At 41.9% G+C, this 22,241-nt stretch overlaps 1 protein-coding gene across 1 annotated transcript in view; it reads left to right on the top strand.

Annotated features, from left to right (window-relative positions):
* The window catches only part of CACNA1E (calcium voltage-gated channel subunit alpha1 E), an 877,957-nt gene that overhangs the window by 769,748 nt on the left and 85,968 nt on the right, over positions 1-22,241 (top strand). The window contains exons 33-38 of the mRNA XM_056531933.1: positions 11,165-11,275; positions 11,419-11,502; positions 13,052-13,177; positions 13,321-13,386; positions 18,804-18,895; positions 20,587-20,752. Coding sequence (XP_056387908.1) covers positions 11,165-11,275; positions 11,419-11,502; positions 13,052-13,177; positions 13,321-13,386; positions 18,804-18,895; positions 20,587-20,752 — 645 coding nt within the window. The remainder of the gene's footprint in view (positions 1-11,164; positions 11,276-11,418; positions 11,503-13,051; positions 13,178-13,320; positions 13,387-18,803; positions 18,896-20,586; positions 20,753-22,241) is intronic.

The raw sequence follows: 22,241 nt of genomic DNA, 5'->3' as shown, positions 1-22,241 counted from the left end.
TCTACCTATATACTAAACAGATACTTGCAAAGGAAAATCTATAGTTAAATACATTTAAAAAAGAAAAGTGTCTTTATTCCATGAACAAAACTTGGTGCAACGTTTTGGTGTCCTCACAACTCCATTCTCAAGCTAACAATAGTGATCTTTACAAAGTATATATAGGGTGAATCATCTAACACCAAAAAGAGAACCATACCACAACAACAAAAAAGTAAGAAAGGGGTTCAGGTGTAGGTATGGTTTGGCACCCTTTATTGTATACTTTTGGGAGGTATTATTCTTGTACCCTACCAGCCACTGTGGCATGTACTCTTTATACTTGTATATTTTTATGTACTTGGGTCCTACCATTGTCCTACATCTTTGTGCCTATTTATTGCTACTGCTTCTTTGTTTTAATTTTATCTTTTATTATTTTCTTCATTAAATTGCATTAATAAAGTTTATTTTTTACATCCTATTACTTTCTTACTTTTTGGTTGTTGTGGTATGGTTCTCTTTTTGGTGTTAGAGGTTTAAATACGTACCCTTACCTACTATACATGTAGGGTTATATATATCTTTGGTGACATAGGGTGAATCATGTCAAAGTTAATTACAAACAATTAAAAGTATATTCAAAATATTAACGTTCAAACAGTGTATCTCATACAAAATAAAGGAATAGTAATGAGATGCACTGTTTGCACTTTAATATTTTGTATACACTTTTAATTGTTTGTAATTAACTTTGACATGATTCATCCTATATAAACTTTGTAAAGATCACTATTGTTAGCTTGAGAATGGTGTTGTGAGGACACAGAAACGTCGCACCAAGTTTTGTTCATGGAATAAAGACACTTCTGTTTTACGTATTGGAGTGCTGGGGTCATCCCTTCTTTTCATGCTGTGAATTGGATCCAGGACCAGGGTCCCAGAGACCGACGTGCACCCCTACTGGTTTACTCTATTGAAGTGCTGCTCTATCTGTTTTTTTTCTAGTTATATACATTTATCTATAACATATATATATACAAAATATATAGAGAATAAAATGTGTAAAAAACAAACACATAGAATATATATCTATTAAATAGAAAGAAAATATAAATACATGAATGCATATAAAAGTATGACGGTATGGCGGACGCGCATATATATGCATAAAGCTATCAGATGTATTTTTATCCCACTAAACCAGATCAAAAAGAGGTGGGTAGATCTATAAAGATGATCTGTCTATACATTAAATCCATTATTCATATGGTTTATTTTATAATGAATATTCTTTAAAAGAAGACTTCAGAAAAAATTATAATGAAATAAAAACACATAACTCTATGTGCATCCAAACACAGAACTCTATGCGCGTCCAGACATTGACATAGAAATAATCCAAAATAAGAAATGAAATAAAATAGCTATACAAAAAACTATAACATATGAACCCACAAAAAGGACCCAAAAAATGTAAAATCGGTAAATATCACAATATCTTTGCATGTGAATAGAGAACCAGGATCAATTATAACGCACATTTTCGATCATCTCATTAAGTCCCTGAGGGATCAGTGTTGCTAGTTTATGGATCCAAAACGATTCACGATTAATTAAACGTTGAAAACTATTAGGGCAATCTTCTGGGATTTGTTCAAGGATAATTAGACATAGAGAATCTATATCATTTTTATGTACCACCGAATAATGCCGTGAGACACTGTGCATTATAAAATTATTTTTTATATTTGATCTATGTTTGCACATACGGGAACGCACCATCTGTACAGTGTGTCCCACGTATTGCAAACAGCAACTGCAGGATAAAAGGTAGATTGCATATTGGCCCTCATTTACTATTGCAAACCTGACATGTTTTGTCGGGTTGTGCGCCAGATTCTGTCGCATTGCGCCAGAAATTCTGTCTGCGCCAGAATTTGCGCCAGAATCGAAAAAAAAACCCGACTAATTCTCCATTTTGCTAAGAAAACCCGAAAAAGGGGCTTGACCGCCGGGGAAAGGGGCGTGGTCTCCTAAAAGGGGCTTGTTCCAGACTTTTTCACAAAAGCCCAACATATTTACTAAGGTTTCCACAGAAAATGTGGTGGATTTGAGCTGAGGAAAACCCTACAGATCAGAGTATGTGTATATAAAAAATTAAAAAAAATTTAAAAAGGGGAGGGAAAGTGGAAAATGTAGCGAAACCTTAGTAAATACTATGGAAAATAAATTGTAGGGAATTAAAACCCACAAAGAAACCTACACTCCACTCTTAGTAAATGAGGGCCATTGTGTGGCACAATTGACACAATCTTTAATTATAAATCTTTTTTTTTTTTGGATCCACAAACGTTGATAACTCAGGGACTTAATGAGATGATTGAAAATGTGTGTTAAAATTGATCCTGGGTCTCTATTCACATGCAGCGATATTGTGATATTTACTGATTTCACGTTTTTTGGGTCCTTTTTGTGGGTTCATATCTTATAGTTTTTTGTATAGCTATTTTATTTCATTTCTTATTTTGGATTATTTCTACGTCAATGTCTGGACGCGCGTAGAGTTATGTGTTTGGATGCGTATAGAGTTATGTGTTTTTCTTTCATTATTATTTTTTCTGAAGTCTTGTTTTAAAGAATATTCATTATAAAATAAACCATATGGATAATGGATTTGATATATAGCCAGATCATCTTTATAGATCTACCCAACTGTTTTTGATCTCGTTTAGTGGGATAAAAATACATCTGTTATAGTCATAGATATGTGCATCCGCTATACTGCCATGCTTTTATATGCATTCATGTATTTATATTTTCTTTCTATTTAATAGGTATATATTCTATATGTATGTTTTTTACATATTTTTGATTCTCTATATATTTGGTATATATATTTTATAGATATCGTATATACTCGAGTATAAGCCGAGTTTTTCAGCCCCCTCGGCTTATACTCGAGTGAACAAAAAAATATATTGCTTTAGGCATACCGGTGGGGGGGGGGGAGTTATGGGGTGGGCCGGACCATCCATCTTCATTGCAGGGACCTTCCGCATTCCGGTGGGGAGGGTGAGCTGGTCTGGGCCGTCCACCTTAACCGGGAGGCACTCTTCTCCGCTTCGGGCCGTCCATCTTCACTGCAGGGACTATCTGCATTCCAGTGGGGAAGGTGAGCTGGTCTGGGCCGTCCATCTTAACCGGGAGGCACTCTTCTCTGCTCCGCGCTGTCCCCGGACTAGTGATGCTGCATTGATGCTCCCATGCAAGGATGTCCATGCTGGGCAGACATGTGACGTCAGGGGTGTCCCTAAGCACAGACATCTGCTGCGCACGGACGTCCATGCGTGGTGGCGTCAATGCAGCGTCACTAGTCCTGAGGATGGCCCGGAGCAGAGAAGAAGGCCTCTCGGTGAAGATGGACGGCCTTTTCCGGCTCACCCTCCCACCAGAATGCGGACAGTCCCTGCTGTGAAGATGGACGGCCCAGCTCACCCTCTCTGGACGGTCCCTGCAGCTACTAGAACAACAACTGGGGAGGTGAGAAGAAAACGAAAGGGGGGTCTGGATGATGACAGGGGGTCACATGGACAGGGGGGATATTGACAGGGGGGTCTGGATGATGACAGGGGGGATATTGACAGGGGGGATGATGGATGATGACAGGGGGGGATGATGGATGATGACAGGGGGGATGATGTATTTCCCACCCTAGGCTTATACTCGAGTCAATACGTTTTCCTAGGTTTTTGGGGTGAAATTAGGGCCCTCGGCTTATATTCGGAACAGCTAATACTCAAGTATATATGGTACATGTATATAACTATAGATTTTCCTTGCAAGTATCTGTTTAGTATATAGGTAGAACTTGTGTAATAATTATATTTTCTGAGAAGTAATAGACCTATGAAAGGGTTAATAAGACCTAATATATAAGATCCACCTCTAACCTTACTTGTCATGCCTGATGAAACCGTGAACGTGCGGTGAAAAGCTTTGCATTCTTTTATCCAATAAATCTTTCTGCTTTACCTGATGTGCCTGTTCCTGATCAGCGCTGTTGAAACCCACCCCCTTGGAAGTCTTCATCGTCCAGCCAAGTCTCTGTTATACCCACTATGTCATAATTTTTCTCCGACATCAACCACTCCAGTTCCTCTGTTTTATTAGGCAGACTTCTGGCATTAGTCAACATGCAATTCAATGGTGTATGTTTTTTTCTTCCTATGAAGCCTATCCCTATTAAAGGACAACTGCAGCGCTAGCAAATTAGGGCCCAAATGTAATAATAAAACAAGCTATATAAGTTTCTAAATGGGATCCATTACCTGGCTGGTCCCGTTTCTCCGCTATGCCACCACCGGAAGTCACCTCCTGGTCCCCTAACTCACGTAGCGTCGACCTATTATTCTCCATGGAGCCGCCATCTTGGTCGACGCTACGTCACAAATGCCCATAATGCGCCGGGGGATTGCTTCACTCCCCCTGCGAAGTTTTCCGAAGCTAGAGCAGGGAGGAGCGGGGAGGAGCGAAGGCAGAGGCTGAGATTGCACGTCTGCAGGACATAAGCCACACCCCTTGGGTTCAGAAATCTCACTTTCCCCCCCCCCGGCTCTTACATTACACAAGAAGCAGGGGGAGAGCGGGGACGAATACAGCTCTATACACAGCTCCCTCCCCCGCACACAGCTCGGTACACAGCTCAATCCCCCGCACACAGCTCGGTACACAGCTCCATCCCCCGAACATAGCTCCATCCCCTCCCCCTGCTCTGTCTCCCCAGGACCTCATCTACCACAGGGAGGCTGTAAGTTTGCACGGGGAAAACACAGAGCGGGGGAGGGGAGAGAGGACATCCGTGCAGAGCTCCTTCACCTCCATAATGATGTGTACGGGCTGAGGATTGCTGTGTGTGAGGAGGATAGACTGCACTGCACGGGCTGAGGATTTCTGAGTGTGAGGAGGACAGACTGCACTGCACGGGGCTGAGGATTTCTGTGTGTGAGGAGGATAGACTGCACTGCACGGGGCTGAGGATTTCTGTGTGTGAGGAGGATAGACTGCACTGCACGGGGCTGAGGATTTCTGTGTGTGAGGAGGATAGACTGCACTGCACGGGGCTGAGGATTTCTGTGTGTGAGGAGGATAGACTGCACTGCACAGGGCTGAGGATTTCTGTGTGTGAGGAGGATAGACTGCACTGCACGGGGCTGAGGATTTCTCTGTGTGAGGAGGATAGACTGCACTGCACGGGGCTGAGGATTTCTGTGTGTGAGGAGGATAGACTGCACTGCACGGGGCTGAGGATTTCTGAGTGTGAGGAGGATAGACTGCACTGCACGGGGCTGAGGATTTCTGAGTGTGAGGAGGATAGACTGCACTGCACGGGGCTGAGGATTTCTGTGTGTGAGGAGGATAGACTGCACTGCACAGGGCTGAGGATTTCTGTGTGTGAGGAGGACAGACTGTACTGCACGGGGCTGAGGATTTCTGTGTGTGAGGAGGACAGACTGCACTGCACGGGGCTGAGGATTTCTGAGTGTGAGGAGGACAGACTGCAGGGGGGGGGGGGGGGAGGGGGAGACCCCTGAATGACACATGATGGGATTTGTAGTCCCTGTTATGTGTGTGTATGCCAGTGTTTCCCAACCAGGGAATGCTGGGAGTAGTAGTTTTGCAACATCTGGAGGCACCCTGAATGGGAAACCCTGGATTGGTGTATGGACTACAACCCCCAGGGGACTACTGAGATACAATATAGGTGTTGGTGAACTACAACTCCTAGGAGGCTACAGAGATACAATATAGGTGTTGGTGAACTACAACTAAGATACAATATAGGTGTTGGTGAACTACAACTCCCAGGAGACTACTAAGATACAATATAGGGAGTTGTAGTTCACCAACACCTATATTGTATCTCAGTAGACTCCTGGGAGTTGTAGTTCACCAACACCTATATTGTATGTTAGTTGTCTCCTGGGAGTTGTAGTTCACCAACACCTCTATTGTATCTCAGTAGTCTCCTGAGAGTTGTAGTTCACCAACACCTCTATTGTATCTCAGTAGTCTCCTGGGAGTTGTAGTTCACCAACACCTCTATTGTATCTCAGTAGTCTCCTGGGAGTTTTAGTTCACCAACACCTATATTGTATCTCAGTAGTCTCCTGGGAGTTGTAGTTCACCAACACCTCTATTGTATCTCAGTAGTCTCCTGGGAGTTTTAGTTCACCAACACCTATATTGTATCTCAGTAGTCTCCTGGGAGTTGTAGTTCACCAACACCTCTATTGTATCTCAGTAGTCTCCTGGGAGTTTTAGTTCACCAACACCTATATTGTATCTCAGTAGTCTCCTGGGAGTTGTAGTTCACCAACAAATCCTCAGCCCCATGCAGTGCAGTCTGTCCTCCTCACACACAGAAATCCTCAGCCCCGTGCAGTACAGTCTATCCTCCTCACACACAGAAATCCTCAGCCCCGTGCAGTGCAGTCTGTCCTCATCACACAGAGAAATCCTCAGCCCTGTGCAGTGCAGTCTATCCTCCTCACACACAGAAATCCTCAGCCCCGTGCAGTGCAGTCTATCCTCCTCACACACAGAAATCCTCAGCCCCGTGCAGTGCAGTCTGTCCTCCTCACACACAGAAATCCTCAGCCCCGTGCAGTGCAGTCTATCCTCCTCACACACAGAAATCCTCAGCCCTGTGCAGTGCAGTCTGTCCTCCTCACACACAGAAATCCTCAGCCCCGTGCAGTGCAGTCTGTCCTCCTCACACACAGAAATCCTCAGCCCCGTGCAGTGCAGTCTGTCCTCCTCACACACAGAAATCCTCAGCCCCGTGCAGTGCAGTCTATCCTCCTCACACACAGAAATCTTCAGCCCTGTGCAGTACAGTCTGTCCTCCTCACACTCAGAAATCCTCAGCCCCGTGCAGTGCAGTCTATCCTCCTCACACACAGAAATCCTCAGCCCCGTGCAGTGCAGTCTGTCCTCCTCACACACAGAAATCCTCAGCCCCGTGCAGTACAGTCTGTCCTCCTCACACACAGAAATCCTCAGCCCCGTGCAGTGCAGTCTATCCTCCTCACACACAGAAATCCTCAGCCCCGTGCAGTGCAGTCTGTCCTCCTCACACACAGAAATCCTCAGCCCCGTGCAGTGCAGTCTATCCTCCTCACACACAGAAATCCTCAGCCCCGTGCAGTGCAGTCTGTCCTCCTCACACACAGAAATCCTCAGCCCCGTGCAGTGCAGTCTATCCTCCTCACACTCAGAAATCCTCAGCCCCGTGCAGTGCAGTCTATCCTCCTCACACACAGAAATCCTCAGCCCCGTGCAGTGCAGTCTGTCCTCCTCACACACAGAAATCCTCAGCCCCGTGCAGTACAGTCTGTCCTCCTCACACACAGAAATCCTCAGCCCCGTGCAGTACAGTCTGTCCTCCTCACACACAGAAATCCTCAGCCCTGTGCAGTCTATCCTCCTCACACTCAGAAATCCTCAGCCCCGTGCAGTACAGTCTGTCCTCCTCACACATCATTATGGAGGTGAAGGAGCTCTGCACGGATGTCCTCTCTCCCCTCCCCCGCTCTGTGTTTTCCCCGTGCAAACTTGCAGCCTCCCCGTCGTAGATGAGATTCTGGGGAGACAGAGCAGGGGGAGGGAATGGAGCTATGTACGGGGGATAGAGCTGTGTACCGAGCTGTGTGCGGGGAATGGAGCTGTGTACAGAGCTGTATACGTCCCCGCTCTCCCCCTGCTTCTTGTGTAATGTAAGAGCGGGGGGGTGTGAAGTGAGATATCCGAACCCAAAGGGTGTGGCTTATGTCCTGCAGACGTGCAATCTCCGCCTCTGCCCTCGTTCCTCCCCGCTCTAGATTCGGAAAACTTCGGAGAGCGAAGGGGAGGAGGGAGAGCAGCAGCTAACAGGAAGCTGGCGCAGGGAGTCATGGGAAATGTAGTCTTTATGACATGGCTGCTTACTGCTACAGGTGGCAATTACAAGAGAATGGCTGGGCCAAATTTGTCAAATGAGGTATCGTTGGAAAGGTCTTTGAAAGAGTTATCAGATGAGGTAAAGTTTTTTTTAATGTATGAGCGCTGCAGATGTCCTTTAACTATTCTAACCCCTCCCTCCGCTCCACCCCCAGGTACTTTAATAAGTCCCCCCTCTCTATCTACACTAACTTCCCCCTCTAGATTTTAGGTTCCCTCCTCCCGGTCCCTAGTTTAAACCTCCACCCTTCTAGCCATCTTCTCCCCAAGCACAGCCCCCTACGGTAGAGCCGATATCCGACAGCAAAGTTCTCCATGAACCCAAACCCCTCCTTCCTACACTAGCTTCTGAGCCTCTTGTTTACCTCCCTAATCTTCCGCTGCCTCTCTGGTGTGGCTCGTGGTAGAGGTAATATTTCAGAAAATATTACATCGGAGGTCCTTGCCTTAAGCTTGCGGCCTAAGTCCCTGAAATAATTTTTAAGGACACTCCACCTACCTCTTACTTTTTCATTGGTGCCAATATGTACCATGACTGCTGGGTCCTCTCCAGCCCCACCCAGCAACCTGTCAACCCGATCTGCAATGTGCCGAACTTGAGCGCCAGGAAGACAACACAGTGTTCGTCGATCCCGGTCTTTGTGACAGATTGCCCTGTCTGTCCCCCTAATAATTGAGTCCCCCACTACCAGTACCTGTCTGGCCTTCCCTGCACTCCTCCCTCCCTCCTTACTGGAGTAGACACGCCCCTGGTGGTCAGTACTGCTAGCTCTGAAATGGCATCCCCCTCATCTGCCAACCGAGCAAACTTGTTGGGGTTTGTCATTTCAGGACTAGCCTCCTTGACACTTTTCCCTCTACCCCGTTTTCTAACTGTAACCCAGCTAGCTGCCTGACTGTCCTGCACCTCCATCCCACTATCCTCTCCCACCTCTACCCCAGAGAGTACTTACTCAATGAGCAGCAGACTCCTCTCCAAGTTTTCAATGCATCTCAGTGCTGCCAGTTGCTCCTCAAATGAACAACTCGCACACATTTTTCATAACAATATGCACCCTCAAACTGCTGTTCAAGGATTGCATACATTGTGAAAGATGCACACTGGACTGCCTTTTCAAACATGGAGGCCACCCTAGATTTGGGGATTGCAAAATTTAACAGTAATAAAAATAAAAAAAATGTCAATTAAACTACCTGAATGTTAAGTCCCTCTCACTTTTATACTTACACTCGTATACTTCCTACTATTGTATGCAGTCAATTACCCAATTACTAGCTCAGACAATCGCTTAGTATACTTTCTTTTATAGTTACCAGACACCACTTCTCTCTTCCACTGCCTGGACGTGAATGCAAAGGCGTGGGGAAACTGCTACCTAATGTGGGAAAACTGCTACCTAATGTGGGGAGTCTATGCTACCTAATGTTGGGAATCTATGCTTCCTAATGTGGGGAAACTATGCTACCTAATGGAGGGAAACAATGCCACCTTATGTGGGGAAACTGCTACCTACCTAATGTGGGGGAACTGCTGTTTACCTAATGCTTTTTTTTTTTTTTTTGGTGGGGGGCATTTCACTCCTGGACCCAGGCAGCACAATGTCTTGGGCCAGCCCTGTGTTTACCTGTTTTAGCTGATGTGGTAGACATGAGATTTCTGCCATCTTCTTTGCACACAGAATCCCAGAAAGGATTTCCTAATGCTGCCTATGTCTCCTATGAATCCTTTGGTTTTGCACAGAGTAGGTGTGGAGCTATGTGATCTAATCGCCTGGCTAGACATCAGCAGCTAACACTCATTAGTGGCTTGGTGTCAGTTCACATAGGTGCAATTTTGTATCCGTTTTATTATTCAAAGTGAAATATTAGAGAAATATTGCCATGAGGCTAAAGTGATTTGATCTATAATCACAACTGAGGTTTTTTTGTTTTTGTTTTATGAAGGTTTAAAGTCTTCTGGCTATGTTGCATATTTTTACTGCCTTTTTGTAGCTTTGTTTTAACTGAGTTTGGCTATGTTTTGCTGTGATTTTCCAAAATCACTGTAAAAATGATGCATTTTTATTGCGATTTGTGCACCTGTAATAAAATAGTGCAATTTTTCTGCAATTTCAGAAAAATTGCAGAAAAAAATGCAGCAAGAATGCAGAGAGTAAACACAGCCTGGAGAGCTGTATAACTGCTATATATCCTGATCCCATAGAGATAGCACAGCAGCAGCGGCAATATACAGATGGAGCTGGAGAGGAGGTGTATAACTACTGTATATTCTGATCCCATAGATATAGCAGCAGGTGTATACAGATAGAGCTGAGTAAGGAGGGGAGGGGTCTGTGAACCGCTAGGAGAAATCTCATAGGTGATAAAGTCATCCTGTAGTTCACAGAAAGTCAGCTGACCCAGGACTGACCACTTCCTCTGACATGTCAAGCACTGGGACTTACTGTGGGTAAGACTGGATAAAACTGTCTGAAGTGTTATACAGAGGCATTATTTCTGGTGTTAAAATATCATAAATATGTCTTAAACATTGGCAGACAAAATTTGGGTGCAATGTACTCCTAGAATGTGTTGTTCAATACGGTGTACAGTGTCAGGCACCCATTCTGGTAGTAACAGATTGTTGAGCCAAGAGCTCATCAAAAATACTGAATATTGTGCTGTATAGTATATTAAGGAAGATATCAAGTGGGGATTCATAAGGTAAATATTAAAATTCCCATACCACCTCTTTGAGAGGACCACCTAACTAGACAAGATTTCCTGTGAAAGATTTTCAGTTCCATTTTTTGGCTAGGTTTCCACACAGGTTTTTTTTTTTCTGGTGTTTTTTTGGAAAACTGTCACTGAAGTTATTGAGCCAAAGCCAGAAGTGTATTTAAAAGGAAATGGGAAATATAAAGGAAGGACTGTTCTCCTTCCTACTGGATCTACTTCTTCTCCTTCCTACTGGATCCACTTCTTCTCCTTCCTACTGGATCCACTTCTGACTTTGGCTTAGAAACTCTAGTGGCAGTTTTCCAAAACAAATGCCAGAAAAAAACTGTGTGGGAACATAGCCTTATTTTGCATTTTTGAATAGACCTTTCCTAGAAGACCAATGACATTGTTGGGCGGTCATCTCAAAGAGTAGCTTTACCAGTCAAATACACTTCCCCAAATGTATTGTTTCTCTTTCTTTCAGTATTACTCGGCTCCATACACGTACGAGCTGGCATTAAAATACCTGAACATTGCCTTTACTATGCTATTTTCTCTGGAGTGCATCCTGAAAATTATTGCGTTTGGATTCTTGGTATGTAACCATTACTTATGTATCGTCTCTGAAATAATGTTTTTTTTAGATGTGATACAAGGCTTGTTGTATCAGCTGAGAGCTATATTTTAGTTATATTGAGTCATTTCATGTAATGCGAGATGATATCTGTTTTCTCACAGAATTATTTCAGAGACACCTGGAATATTTTTGACTTTATTACGGTAATCGGCAGCATCACGGAGATCATTCTTACCGACAGTAAGGTGAGAAGTTACTGATATCTCCTACTATTATCTATTGTTGGACACTTATATGGTTTAAGGTTAAGATGCTGGGTGCCTGGTTGTAGATTTGTTTATAACATTCCAAAAAACTTTAGGTGTAATACCTACTGGAATGTTCCGTGCATGGAGCCTGTATATCAGTACAAAGTCCCTGTGTTTCTGGGCCCATATATGGTGCACAAGGAGGTACATCATGGTCCCATCAGTTTCAACACATACATGTTCTATTGGTTGTGTACATAAGAGCAAGCTCAGATTTCGCCTGTTTTCACGTAACAAGTTAATTTGAAGTTTTCCTTGACAATATGGTTTCTTTTACTGTACCTAAGAAGATGGACTGTACCTAAGAAGATGGACTGTACCTAAGAAGATGGACTTATTTGCTTGCTTATGGATTTGGTCCCATGATAAGAATGGTTCTTTTGGTGCCAAAACCACAGTGGCCAATAGGAGCACGATTATGCCTGTAAAATTGATATATTACTGTGCAAATTGTGCGGGCATTAGTCACTGCATGTGAATAGGGGATTTTGTCCACATATCCTAATTATTCATAATTATTCCAAATTATTCATTATTATGCTAAGCAGTGCTACATTAAAATTGTGCTACACAATGTTGCACTACTGTAGACACTACAGTAGAAAATAGGGAGTTATATGGCATTTTGAAAAAAATGTATTTCCTACTGGGACCGGGGATAAAAATCGAAAAAAAAAAAAAAACTATACGTACCTAGCCCTAGTCCTCCTCAACTCCTGTTTGGCACCACCTGGTTTCCCAATTTTCTGTCTTTTTCCTCCTTCTGAGACAAGCATTTGTCACATGACCTGCCGGCTTGTCCAGTCACTGGCCAAAACGGGACACCGCTGCAGCTAAGAAGAGGACAGAAAATTTGGTAACTGGACAAAGGTGACCAGGAGCTGCAGGGGACCAGCGGGAGGATGGGGTATAGTGAGTATTTATTCCAATATTGGAATGTAACTTTAGAATTTTATTTATTGCAGAAATGTCTAAAAGTTGCATTATGAAAAGCATGCATCTTTCTAGCAAAGTCAGATGCCAGAATTGGATGAGACTCAAAATATGTCTGAGGCGTAAGAGTCTAACAGCATGTGCACAGTTTTTTCGTAGAAAGAATTCTGGAACATTTTCAATAGTAAATTTTCCCTAATGTATTAACCTAGCCTTCAGTAGAAATATATCTTTTTCCCTCATCCTACATTGTTCATGATGATGTATAGGAGCATGGTATACTAGGCATAGGTAACAACTTGACAAATATATTTACTGAAATCATAGGCATATGGGGGAGATTTATCAAAACCTGTGCAGAGGAAGAGTGGTGCAGTTGCCCATAGCAACCAATCAGATTGCTTCTTTCATTTTTCACAGGCCTCTAAAGAGGCCTGTGGAAAATGAAAGAAGCAATCCGATTGGTTGCTATGGGCAACTACACCACTCTTCCTCTGCACAGGTTTTGATAAATCTCCCCAATGGTGAATGTCTTTATTTTTGTCTCAACTAGTTGGTGAACACAAGCAGCTTTAATATGAGTTTCCTGAAGCTGTTTCGAGCTGCTCGACTGATAAAGCTTCTCCGGCAGGGTTACACGATTCGGATTCTATTATGGACTTTTGTCCAGTCTTTCAAGGTAATATTACATGTGCAAAAAAAACAGGATTCTCACGTTGCTTAAAACTATAGTGCAGACATAAGACCCCAGTATGGGGCATTTTTGCTTTGGGGCCTAGGTTACGCTTCTGTTCATAAATAATTATGCATCTTTCTTTTCAGGCCCTACCTTACGTCTGTCTATTGATTGCTATGCTTTTCTTCATCTATGCCATTATTGGAATGCAGGTGAGTTTATTATCCAGTCTTTTTAGAGATTTTATAGAACTCATATAACCTCTTATTAAAAAGAAATCTCCTTAAAAGGGTACTCCGGTGAAAAAAGTTTTTGAAAATTAATTCTATGATCAAATGGTTTTTATTGAATTTTTTCAAGAAATTTTACAATACAATAGACAAAGCCATTGCAACATTATGGCCAAAAAGAAAACAGTATAAAACAAATAAAATCATAACATATGTTTGAACATAAATATATATAAAGCGATGAAAACCTCACTCAGTTTAAAGGGGTACTCCGCCCCTAGACATCTTATCCCCTATCCAAAGGATAGGGGATAAGATGTTAGATCGCCGCGGTCCCACTGCTGGGGACCCCTGGGATCCCCGATGCGGCACTGCGCTATCATTACAGCACAGAGCGAGTTCGCTCTGCACGTAATGATGAGCGGTACAGGGGCCGGAGCATCGTTACGTCACGTCTCCGCCCCTTGTGATGTCACGGCCCGCCCCTTTCAATACAAGTCTATGGGAGGGGGCGTCCCCTCCCATAGACGCCCCCTCCCATAGACTTGCATTAAGGGGACGGGCCGTGATGTCACGAGGGGCGGCGCCATGATGTCACGCTGCTCCGTCCCCCGTATCGCCCGTCATTACGCACAGAACGAACTCGCGGAATACCCCTTTAAATAAATGTCCTGTAGAGAACTATTCTATTAAAAAATCTTAATCCTTCCAGGACTTATCAGCTGCTGTATGCTGCAGTGGAAGTTATTTTCTTTTTTAATTTATTTTCTATCTGATCACAGTGCTCTTTGCTGACACCACTGTCTGTCTGTCTGTCTGTCATAGCACACCTATCCTGTTCTGGAAAGTTCCTGAGACAGACAGAGGTGTCAGCAGAGAGCACTGTGGTCAGACAGAAAAGAAATTGAAAAAGAAAATAACTTTCTCTGCTGCATACAACAGCTGATAAGTACTGGACGGATTAAGAATTTTAAATAGAAGTAATTTACAAATCTAAAAATGTGGAGGTACTCGATCTGCCACAAGAATCTGATCGAGAATTTAGCCAGGGAGTGATATCCTCTCAACACTCGAGGTAAAAAATGGGGTATAAAAGCAGCGTTCTGGCTTCTTATCAAGGTCTAGATATAACTATAAATGAATATGGATGAGGTTATAATATGGTTAATGAGTGGTTAGTAAGAAATTGGATGAGTGGAAAAGGAGATGAAAAGGGGGGAAGTTGTGAAAGGTGTAATTAGTGTGTTGAGGTAAGGTGCAACTATGTATGTGGAAATTGGTTCGGTGGTATATGGTAATGTGGTAGATGTATATGTAACCTAGTAATATGGTATGTGTATATGTAATTTAGTAATAATAAATAATTCAGTTAATGGCTATGTCCAAGGTACAACAATGTTTATTTAAACTAGATACAATATTAGAATAAAGTTACAAATAACTAGGAGTGCAGGATCCTTGCACTTTAAATATAATTTCAAATTAAATTGCAAATAAAATAGTTTCAAAATATGAATATGTCATATCATAGACAGCATTCAACAATAATATAGATCGAGGTGGTATATAGAGCAATTGGGGTTAATTCAGGCGCCTGCAGTGCACTTGCAGGCGCTGGAGACCCCAAAAATCAAGCCCACTGTCAGGGAAAATAAGCTCTATTGCGATAGATGTTATTCCAAGTCAATAAAAGTTAATCCTCCAATGTTAGTCTAATTCACACAGCAGATGGTCACAGAATCCGTGGAAGAATAGCACGGCGGCTATATAGTAGCGATCGGCACAGCGGCCTGCGGGGAGCGGTATGGAGCGGCACTGCGGCCGTCAGATGGTAGTAGAGACACGGCACGGCGGCCGTATTAAATTATGCTAATTATTCAACTGAATCATTACATTAGAATAATTATACATATCCCTCTTACCCTCATACACCCACACTGCCTTTTAATTTAATGAACTGCTACATCTACATTATAAATATGCAATCCATTTGTTATTACACTCTATTTTTATTCTAAACACATACATACATTCATTCTCCTATCCTATACACATACATACATGTACATTTATACATATATACATATATACAATTACAAAGTATAGACAACACTGATTGCCACACAAGATTCCAGCATTTCACACTAATTCATTAACTCCACTCCTGTTTTTCCAATTTATACACCTGTCTATGTCCAAGTAGTCTTAACCAGGTTTTGTCTGAGACTGTTTTTACCGCCAATTTTGCACATATATAGCACCCATATACATTGCATTCATTATGATCACTGAGGAAGGTCCTAGACGGACCGAAACGCGTCTGATCCCCACCACCATCGACCATTATCACTGACAGCACCATACCAACAACTCCTATCAGCTACACCACAGTATCATCTCTGCTGCACGCACCGTGGTCACAGCACACACAGCCGTGGATACCAGGAGCGCGCGCTCGAAATTCAACTAGGAGCTCCACATCACTACACTGCTGCACCCAACTCCCGAACGTACCGTGACTCATCCCCGGATGAAAGGACTGCCTGCCGGCAATCCCGGACACCGCTACAATCGCTGTCACGGCTGGGAGACGCTTGGACATCTAAGGGTAAGCGGTACAGTGTACCATACCTATTTTTTCGGCCGCCGTGCCGTGTCTCTACTACCATCTGACGGCCGCAGTGCCGCTCCATATCCGCTCCCCGCAGGCCGCTGTGCCGATCGCTACTATATAGCCGCCGTGCTATTCTTCCACGGATTCTGTGACCATCTGCTGTGTGAATTAGACTAACATTGGAGGATTAACTTTTATTGACTTGGAATAACATCTATCGCAATAGAGCTTATTTTCCCTGACAGTGGGCTTGATTTTGGGGGTCTCCAAGCACCTGCAAGTGCACTGCAGGGCGCCTGCATTTACCCCAATTGCTCTATATACCACCTCGATCTATATTATTGTTGAATGCTGTCTATGATATGACATATTAATATTTTGAAACTATTTTATTTGAAATTTTATTTAAAATTATATTTAAAGTGCAAGGATCCTGCACTTCCAGTTATTTGTAACTTTATTCTAATATTGTATCTAGTTTAAATAAACATTGTTGTACCTTGGACATAGCCATTAACTGAATTATTTATTATTACTAAATTACATATACACATACCATATTACTAGGTTACATATACATCTACCACATTACCATATACCACCGAACCAATTTCCACATACATAGTTGCACCTTACCTCAACACACTAATTACACCTTTCACAACTTCCCCCCTTTTCATCTCCTTTTCCACTCATCCAATTTCTTACTAACCACTCATTAACCATATTATAACCTCATCCATATTCATTTATAGTTATATCTAGACCTTGAGAAGAAGCCAGAACGCTGCTTTTATACCCCATAATTTACAAATCTGTTTAACATTCTGGCACCAGTTGATTTACCAAAAAAATGTTTTTCACTGGAGTACCCCTTTAACCCTTTAGGGACTAGGCAAATTTTCATTTTTGCATTTTCGCTTTTTTCATCCTTCCCTTCAAAAAATCATAACGCTGTCAATTTTGCACCTACAGACCCATATAAGGGCTTGTTTTTTTGCATCACCAATTGTACTTTGCAATTAAATCACTTATTTTATAATATAACCTGCGGCGAAAAAAATAAAATAAAAAATTATTTGTGGGATGAAACAAAAAAAAAAAAAAAGCCATTTAGTAAATTTTGGGGGCTCCCGCATCTACGCAGTGCAATATTTGGTAAAAATGACACCTTTATCTTTATTCTTTAGGTCCATACGGTTACAAGGTTACCCAATTTATATTGTTTTTATTTTATTTTAATACTTAAAAAAATTATAAACTACATGCACCAAAATTAGTTATTTTAAAATTGGCATCTTATGACCTCTATAAAAAAAAATTTCTATGTACAGGGTGGTATGAAGGCTAATTTTTTGTGCCGTCATCTGTAGTTTTTTTACAGTACCATTTTTGTTTTGATGGGACTGTTTGATCGCTTTTTATTAATATTTTTATGGTATGTAAAGTGACCAAAAATGCACAATTTTGTACTTTATTATTTTTTTACGTGTACGCCATCGACCTTGTGGTTTACCTAACCTAATATTTTAATAGTTCAGACATTTACGCACGTGGCAGTACCACATATGATTATTTTTATTCTTTTTTTTACATTATTTTATTTAAAAAATGTGAAAATGGGGGGGATTTAAACTTTTATTAGGGAATGGGTTAATTAACTTTTATTAAATTTTTTTAACACTTTTTTTAGGGGACTAAAACATGCAAGCTTCTGATTGCATACACTGATCAGTGCTATGCTATTGCACATCACTGATCAGTGTAACCGGCGATCTGCTGCTCTAGCCTGCTGCGCAGGCATGGAGCAGCAGATCGCCGATCAGACAACGGAGAGGCTAGAGAGGACCCTCCCGTCATCCGTTAAGCTGATGGGGACCACACGATTTTGACGTACTAGTCCCGATCAGCTCCGCTGAGCTGCCGGGATTCTTTTACTTTCGTTTTAGACGCCGCAATCAACTTTGATCGCGGCATCTAAAGGGTTAGTGTCGGGCATCGGCCTGATCAGCCATGCCCGGCATTAGCTGTGAGTCCTGGCTGCCCGTAGCAACCAGGACCCACGGTGTTTAACCCGTTCTCCACCGGTGAGAACGGTTTAAACTTGTTATACTGGACCAGGGCGTACAGGTACGCACTGAGTCCTTAAGGATTGGGGATGCAGGGCGTATGCATGCGCTCTGTGTCCCAAGAGGTTAAACTGAGCCCATATCTTTACCACTAAATCCGAAAAAGGAGTGTTCTCATTTCCAGTCTTTTTTAAATTTGATTTATCGCTAATAAAGAAATGTATACTCCTTTGGTCCCTTACTATTTTCACCATTTTCTGCGGATACCATAATCATTAAAATTTTGGGGGTGACTTAAAAAAACCAGTGCAGAAGGGCCAATACTATGTCAATTTGGAGAGGCCAATACTCTCAGATATCTATAGAAAACATATGCTACTGTTACATGCAAAGAGCAGGTAGAAGCAGCACAACCGGAGCACAACAACATTCTGATGGAATATATTTTGTAGGAAAAAAATATTCAAAGTCTTAGATTTTATATGAAGTATTTCTACACACAGTTTATAATGTTATGTAAAGAAAACAGAATCTACTATTTCTATCATGTTTTAAGTTGTAAGAAGCACAAGGCCGATGGCTCAGGTAGAAAAAGTTACCATACTAATGTGCTACAACCATGTAATGAAGGGTATCTGACCACAGGTGACTGCGGAATGCTCTGGTAACGCTAATCTATAACTATGTATATTCATTTCTGTTCCTTATATGTTTAGGTATTTGGAAACATCCGTCTAGAAGAAGACAGCCACATCAACAGACACAACAACTTTAGGAGTTTCTTCAGTTCTCTAATGCTCCTCTTCAGGTTGGTCAGAATAGAATATTACATATGTATGTATTAAGAAAAGCAGAAGTCACCATGTTCTGTTAGGGAGCGCAATCACCTTTAAAGTGTTGTTAGGACTGATAAAGTAGCCATAAAGGTTTTCCACATATAAACTCTCATCCAGTGCTATCCACTGGTGTATACGTAATTTTTTTTTTTTTTTTTAAGAATGTCCACTTTGATCACCATTTTTCAATTCCCATATGGAATGTATAAAGGACGAGATACTTCAAACCTTATTATTGTCACTTGTATTTGCCAGTGCAACAATCATAATTTTGCAAGCTACAAACCTTAATCTCCCAGCATTCCTTGCTTGCATTGGAGATTCATATTTCAGAAAGAGAATACCTTACACCAGGCACTATACAGAGATCTACAGTATGTACAGACAGAGGGACACAATATTTTATCACTGTTCTGACTTCACAAGAGATATATGTGCAACTCTACATTACATTAAACTTGCAACACCATGCACGTTATGCAAATTGAGAAAGTAGCAGGTGTTGCCAATATCTGCAAATGATCAAAGTTTTAATCATCTAGCACCAATCCATGGCATTTAAGATCAAAAGCACATTTTTCCAGCCACAGGAAACCTCAGAAATTGGATCAGGTCTTCTGTTTGCCAATGTGCCAGTTATGGCAAACTGAGAGGGGCAGAATCCTAGTACTGAAAAATCTTGATTTAGATTGCGAAGTGCGATGGCTGAGATGTTGGCAGTGTTCAATGTTACATGTCCTAGAAGTCGGGAGATTAGCAACAAACTCGAATGACAGAAAGAGGTGCACAGAGGAGAACCTCCCACATGGACCGATCATCAGATTAGAAGAACTGTGCATAGTGATCCATTCTGTGAGTGAAATTGAACATCACATATCAAGGATAAGGCCTCGAAGAGTGTCTACACAAACCATCAGAAGTTGCTTACAAGACTTTGGGCTATAAGTCAGATGTCCAGTGTTCCATTGACCTCCTGTCATTGCCAGAGCTGTTCAGCAATGAAGGCCGGAAAGAAGACCTCTTTAGTGATGAGTCCAGCTTTTGTTTTGTATGTAATGATACCTGAAATTTTGTCTGGTGACTACGTGGGCAATGCCATGAAGAGGCTTTCACAAGGGAATGTCACACTGGACCTGGAATTTTGTACTGGACTGGTTACTGGGATTATTGTGTGGAGGACATAATGTACAAACCCCTCTAGTCTTTGTTCCAGGTACATTAACAAGATGATGTTTTTTTTAATGATTTGGTATCATTAACATGTCTATCAGTTCAGTGATTTCCACAATCCCATGACCTTTCCTAGTAGGTGATGCAATTTCAATTTTGAGGAGTTTATAATTCAGACTGTAAATGTGGATCACTAGACCATAAGTAATGCAATGTATATACAGAGTTACTCAACTTTTTATGAATTTATATAAACTGTAATATGGTTAAAAAAAAAAAAAGTTGGATACAATCACCCGACTACAGCTCCATAGAGACAGGTGCTGGACTTGATCTATGTACTGTGTTCTCTTGTATTTGTGGGTTTTTCCTCATCAATTGATCAGTAGGAAGAATGCCGACAGAGAAGTGGTGGGTGGTAAATGAATATAAGTACATTTATATTGATTGTTAAATTTATAAAATAACTGTATTACCCATATTTTGATGTTAGGAGTGCCACAGGTGAAGCCTGGCAGGAGATCATGTTGTCGTGTCTTGGTGATAAGGGTTGTGAACCAGACACTAGTGCAGCCTCTGGGCACAATGAGAATGAACGTTGTGGGACTGACTTGGCCTATGTCTATTTTGTTTCCTTCATCTTCTTTTGCTCATTTCTGGTAAGTTTCCTTGGATGTATTGTTTATTATTGTTAAATACTTACCTTTAAATTGGAAAAATAAATCACCAAATAAAGTAAAACTAAATAGCCTTTAAAAGTTACGGAGAAAGCTGAGCCAGTGACTACTTAAAGGGGTATTCCCATTTCAACAGTTTTATCCTATATCCACAGGGTAATACTGGGAAAAAGATGTCCCAGCAATGAATGGTGTGGTCCTGTGGATGGGGGATGATATGTTGAGATAATATTTTGAGCTTGGGATACCCCTATAAGACTTCCTTAGAAGATAGCCACAGACATGCATGGCCAGCTATTTATCAGTAAACAATGTATGCAATGTATGCACCTTCTGGACAACCATTTCTTTTAAGGGTCCCCGAGGTAGTGAGAGTACATGAACAGCTTCCAGAATCTTTATCTTTTGTGCTCAGATTTAATGTGAAGTATTGATATGAAAAGCAGCCCTCACACCACTCTTTCCCTTGAAAAGTCAGAGTTTCACTCCAACTTGCATTCTTAGAAATTGACTAGGAATGCATGTTAAGCCAGAAGTCTCTCCAGCCTGTTTTGGGGTTTTACCCCTCGTCAGTACAGAGCAGGGTGCTGGCTGGCTAGTGAGAATCCTATCATTGAACTAAAGGAGTACTGTTTCTCCATAAGGAGGGAGTCATAAAGACTTTGACAAGGGGTAATCACCTTCTGTAGATGGGAATTCTCTCCTTCTGACTGGGCATACAATCCCAGTCAACTTCCAAGACTCCTGGTTGGAGTGAAACACTTACTGTAAGGGCTTGTTTACACTGCAGACACTTAACCGGCAGAATTCCACTGCAGAATTTCATTTACAGCAGAGAGCAATGGCATTCACCTGCTCTTTGCATACTGTGGAATTCTGCAGCAGAATTTAGCTGGCAAAATGGACATCCACCGAAAGACTGCATTACCGAGTATGAGACGGTACACATCCGCGCTGTCCTACCGCAGATGACTCCGGCGGCACCTGCTGCAAGCATACTTCCACTGAATTCCCCTGGGTAAATGTCCGCAATATAGACAAGCCCTAAAGAGAAAACCAATTGATAAAAGTGACGTCAGAGCTCTTTTACCTGTCTAGTCTTCCAAGAATTCCCAGTGGAGCATAAATGACCTATAATTCTCCACACAAGGAGAAACATTACCCCCTTAGTCCTAGAGTTAATGTGGGACTAGCATTTAGCTGTGTGTGTTGTATCCAAGGTGAACTATAGTTATCCAGCCATTAACCAATCAGTGAATAGTGAAGTGGGAAACAAGTTCTTCTTGACATGAACTCCATATCATTACTTATGTTCTGTATTATTCATGCTTTGATAGAGAAAGAGGCATCAGATAGGAAGGTACCTTAGGTTTTCTTGTAATAGTTTCAATTTTCTAAATACTTTACGCTCAGTTGTATGTTTATCTCAAATGAGATTCAATGTAAGGCCTGTAGTTCACAACCAATGACA

Source organism: Hyla sarda, chromosome 7 (genome assembly GCF_029499605.1).
Source record: "Hyla sarda isolate aHylSar1 chromosome 7, aHylSar1.hap1, whole genome shotgun sequence".
Taxonomy (NCBI): domain Eukaryota; kingdom Metazoa; phylum Chordata; class Amphibia; order Anura; family Hylidae; genus Hyla; species Hyla sarda.
Note: the sequence above shows the minus strand (reverse complement) of the source record. Positions and strands in the feature narration are given on the sequence as shown.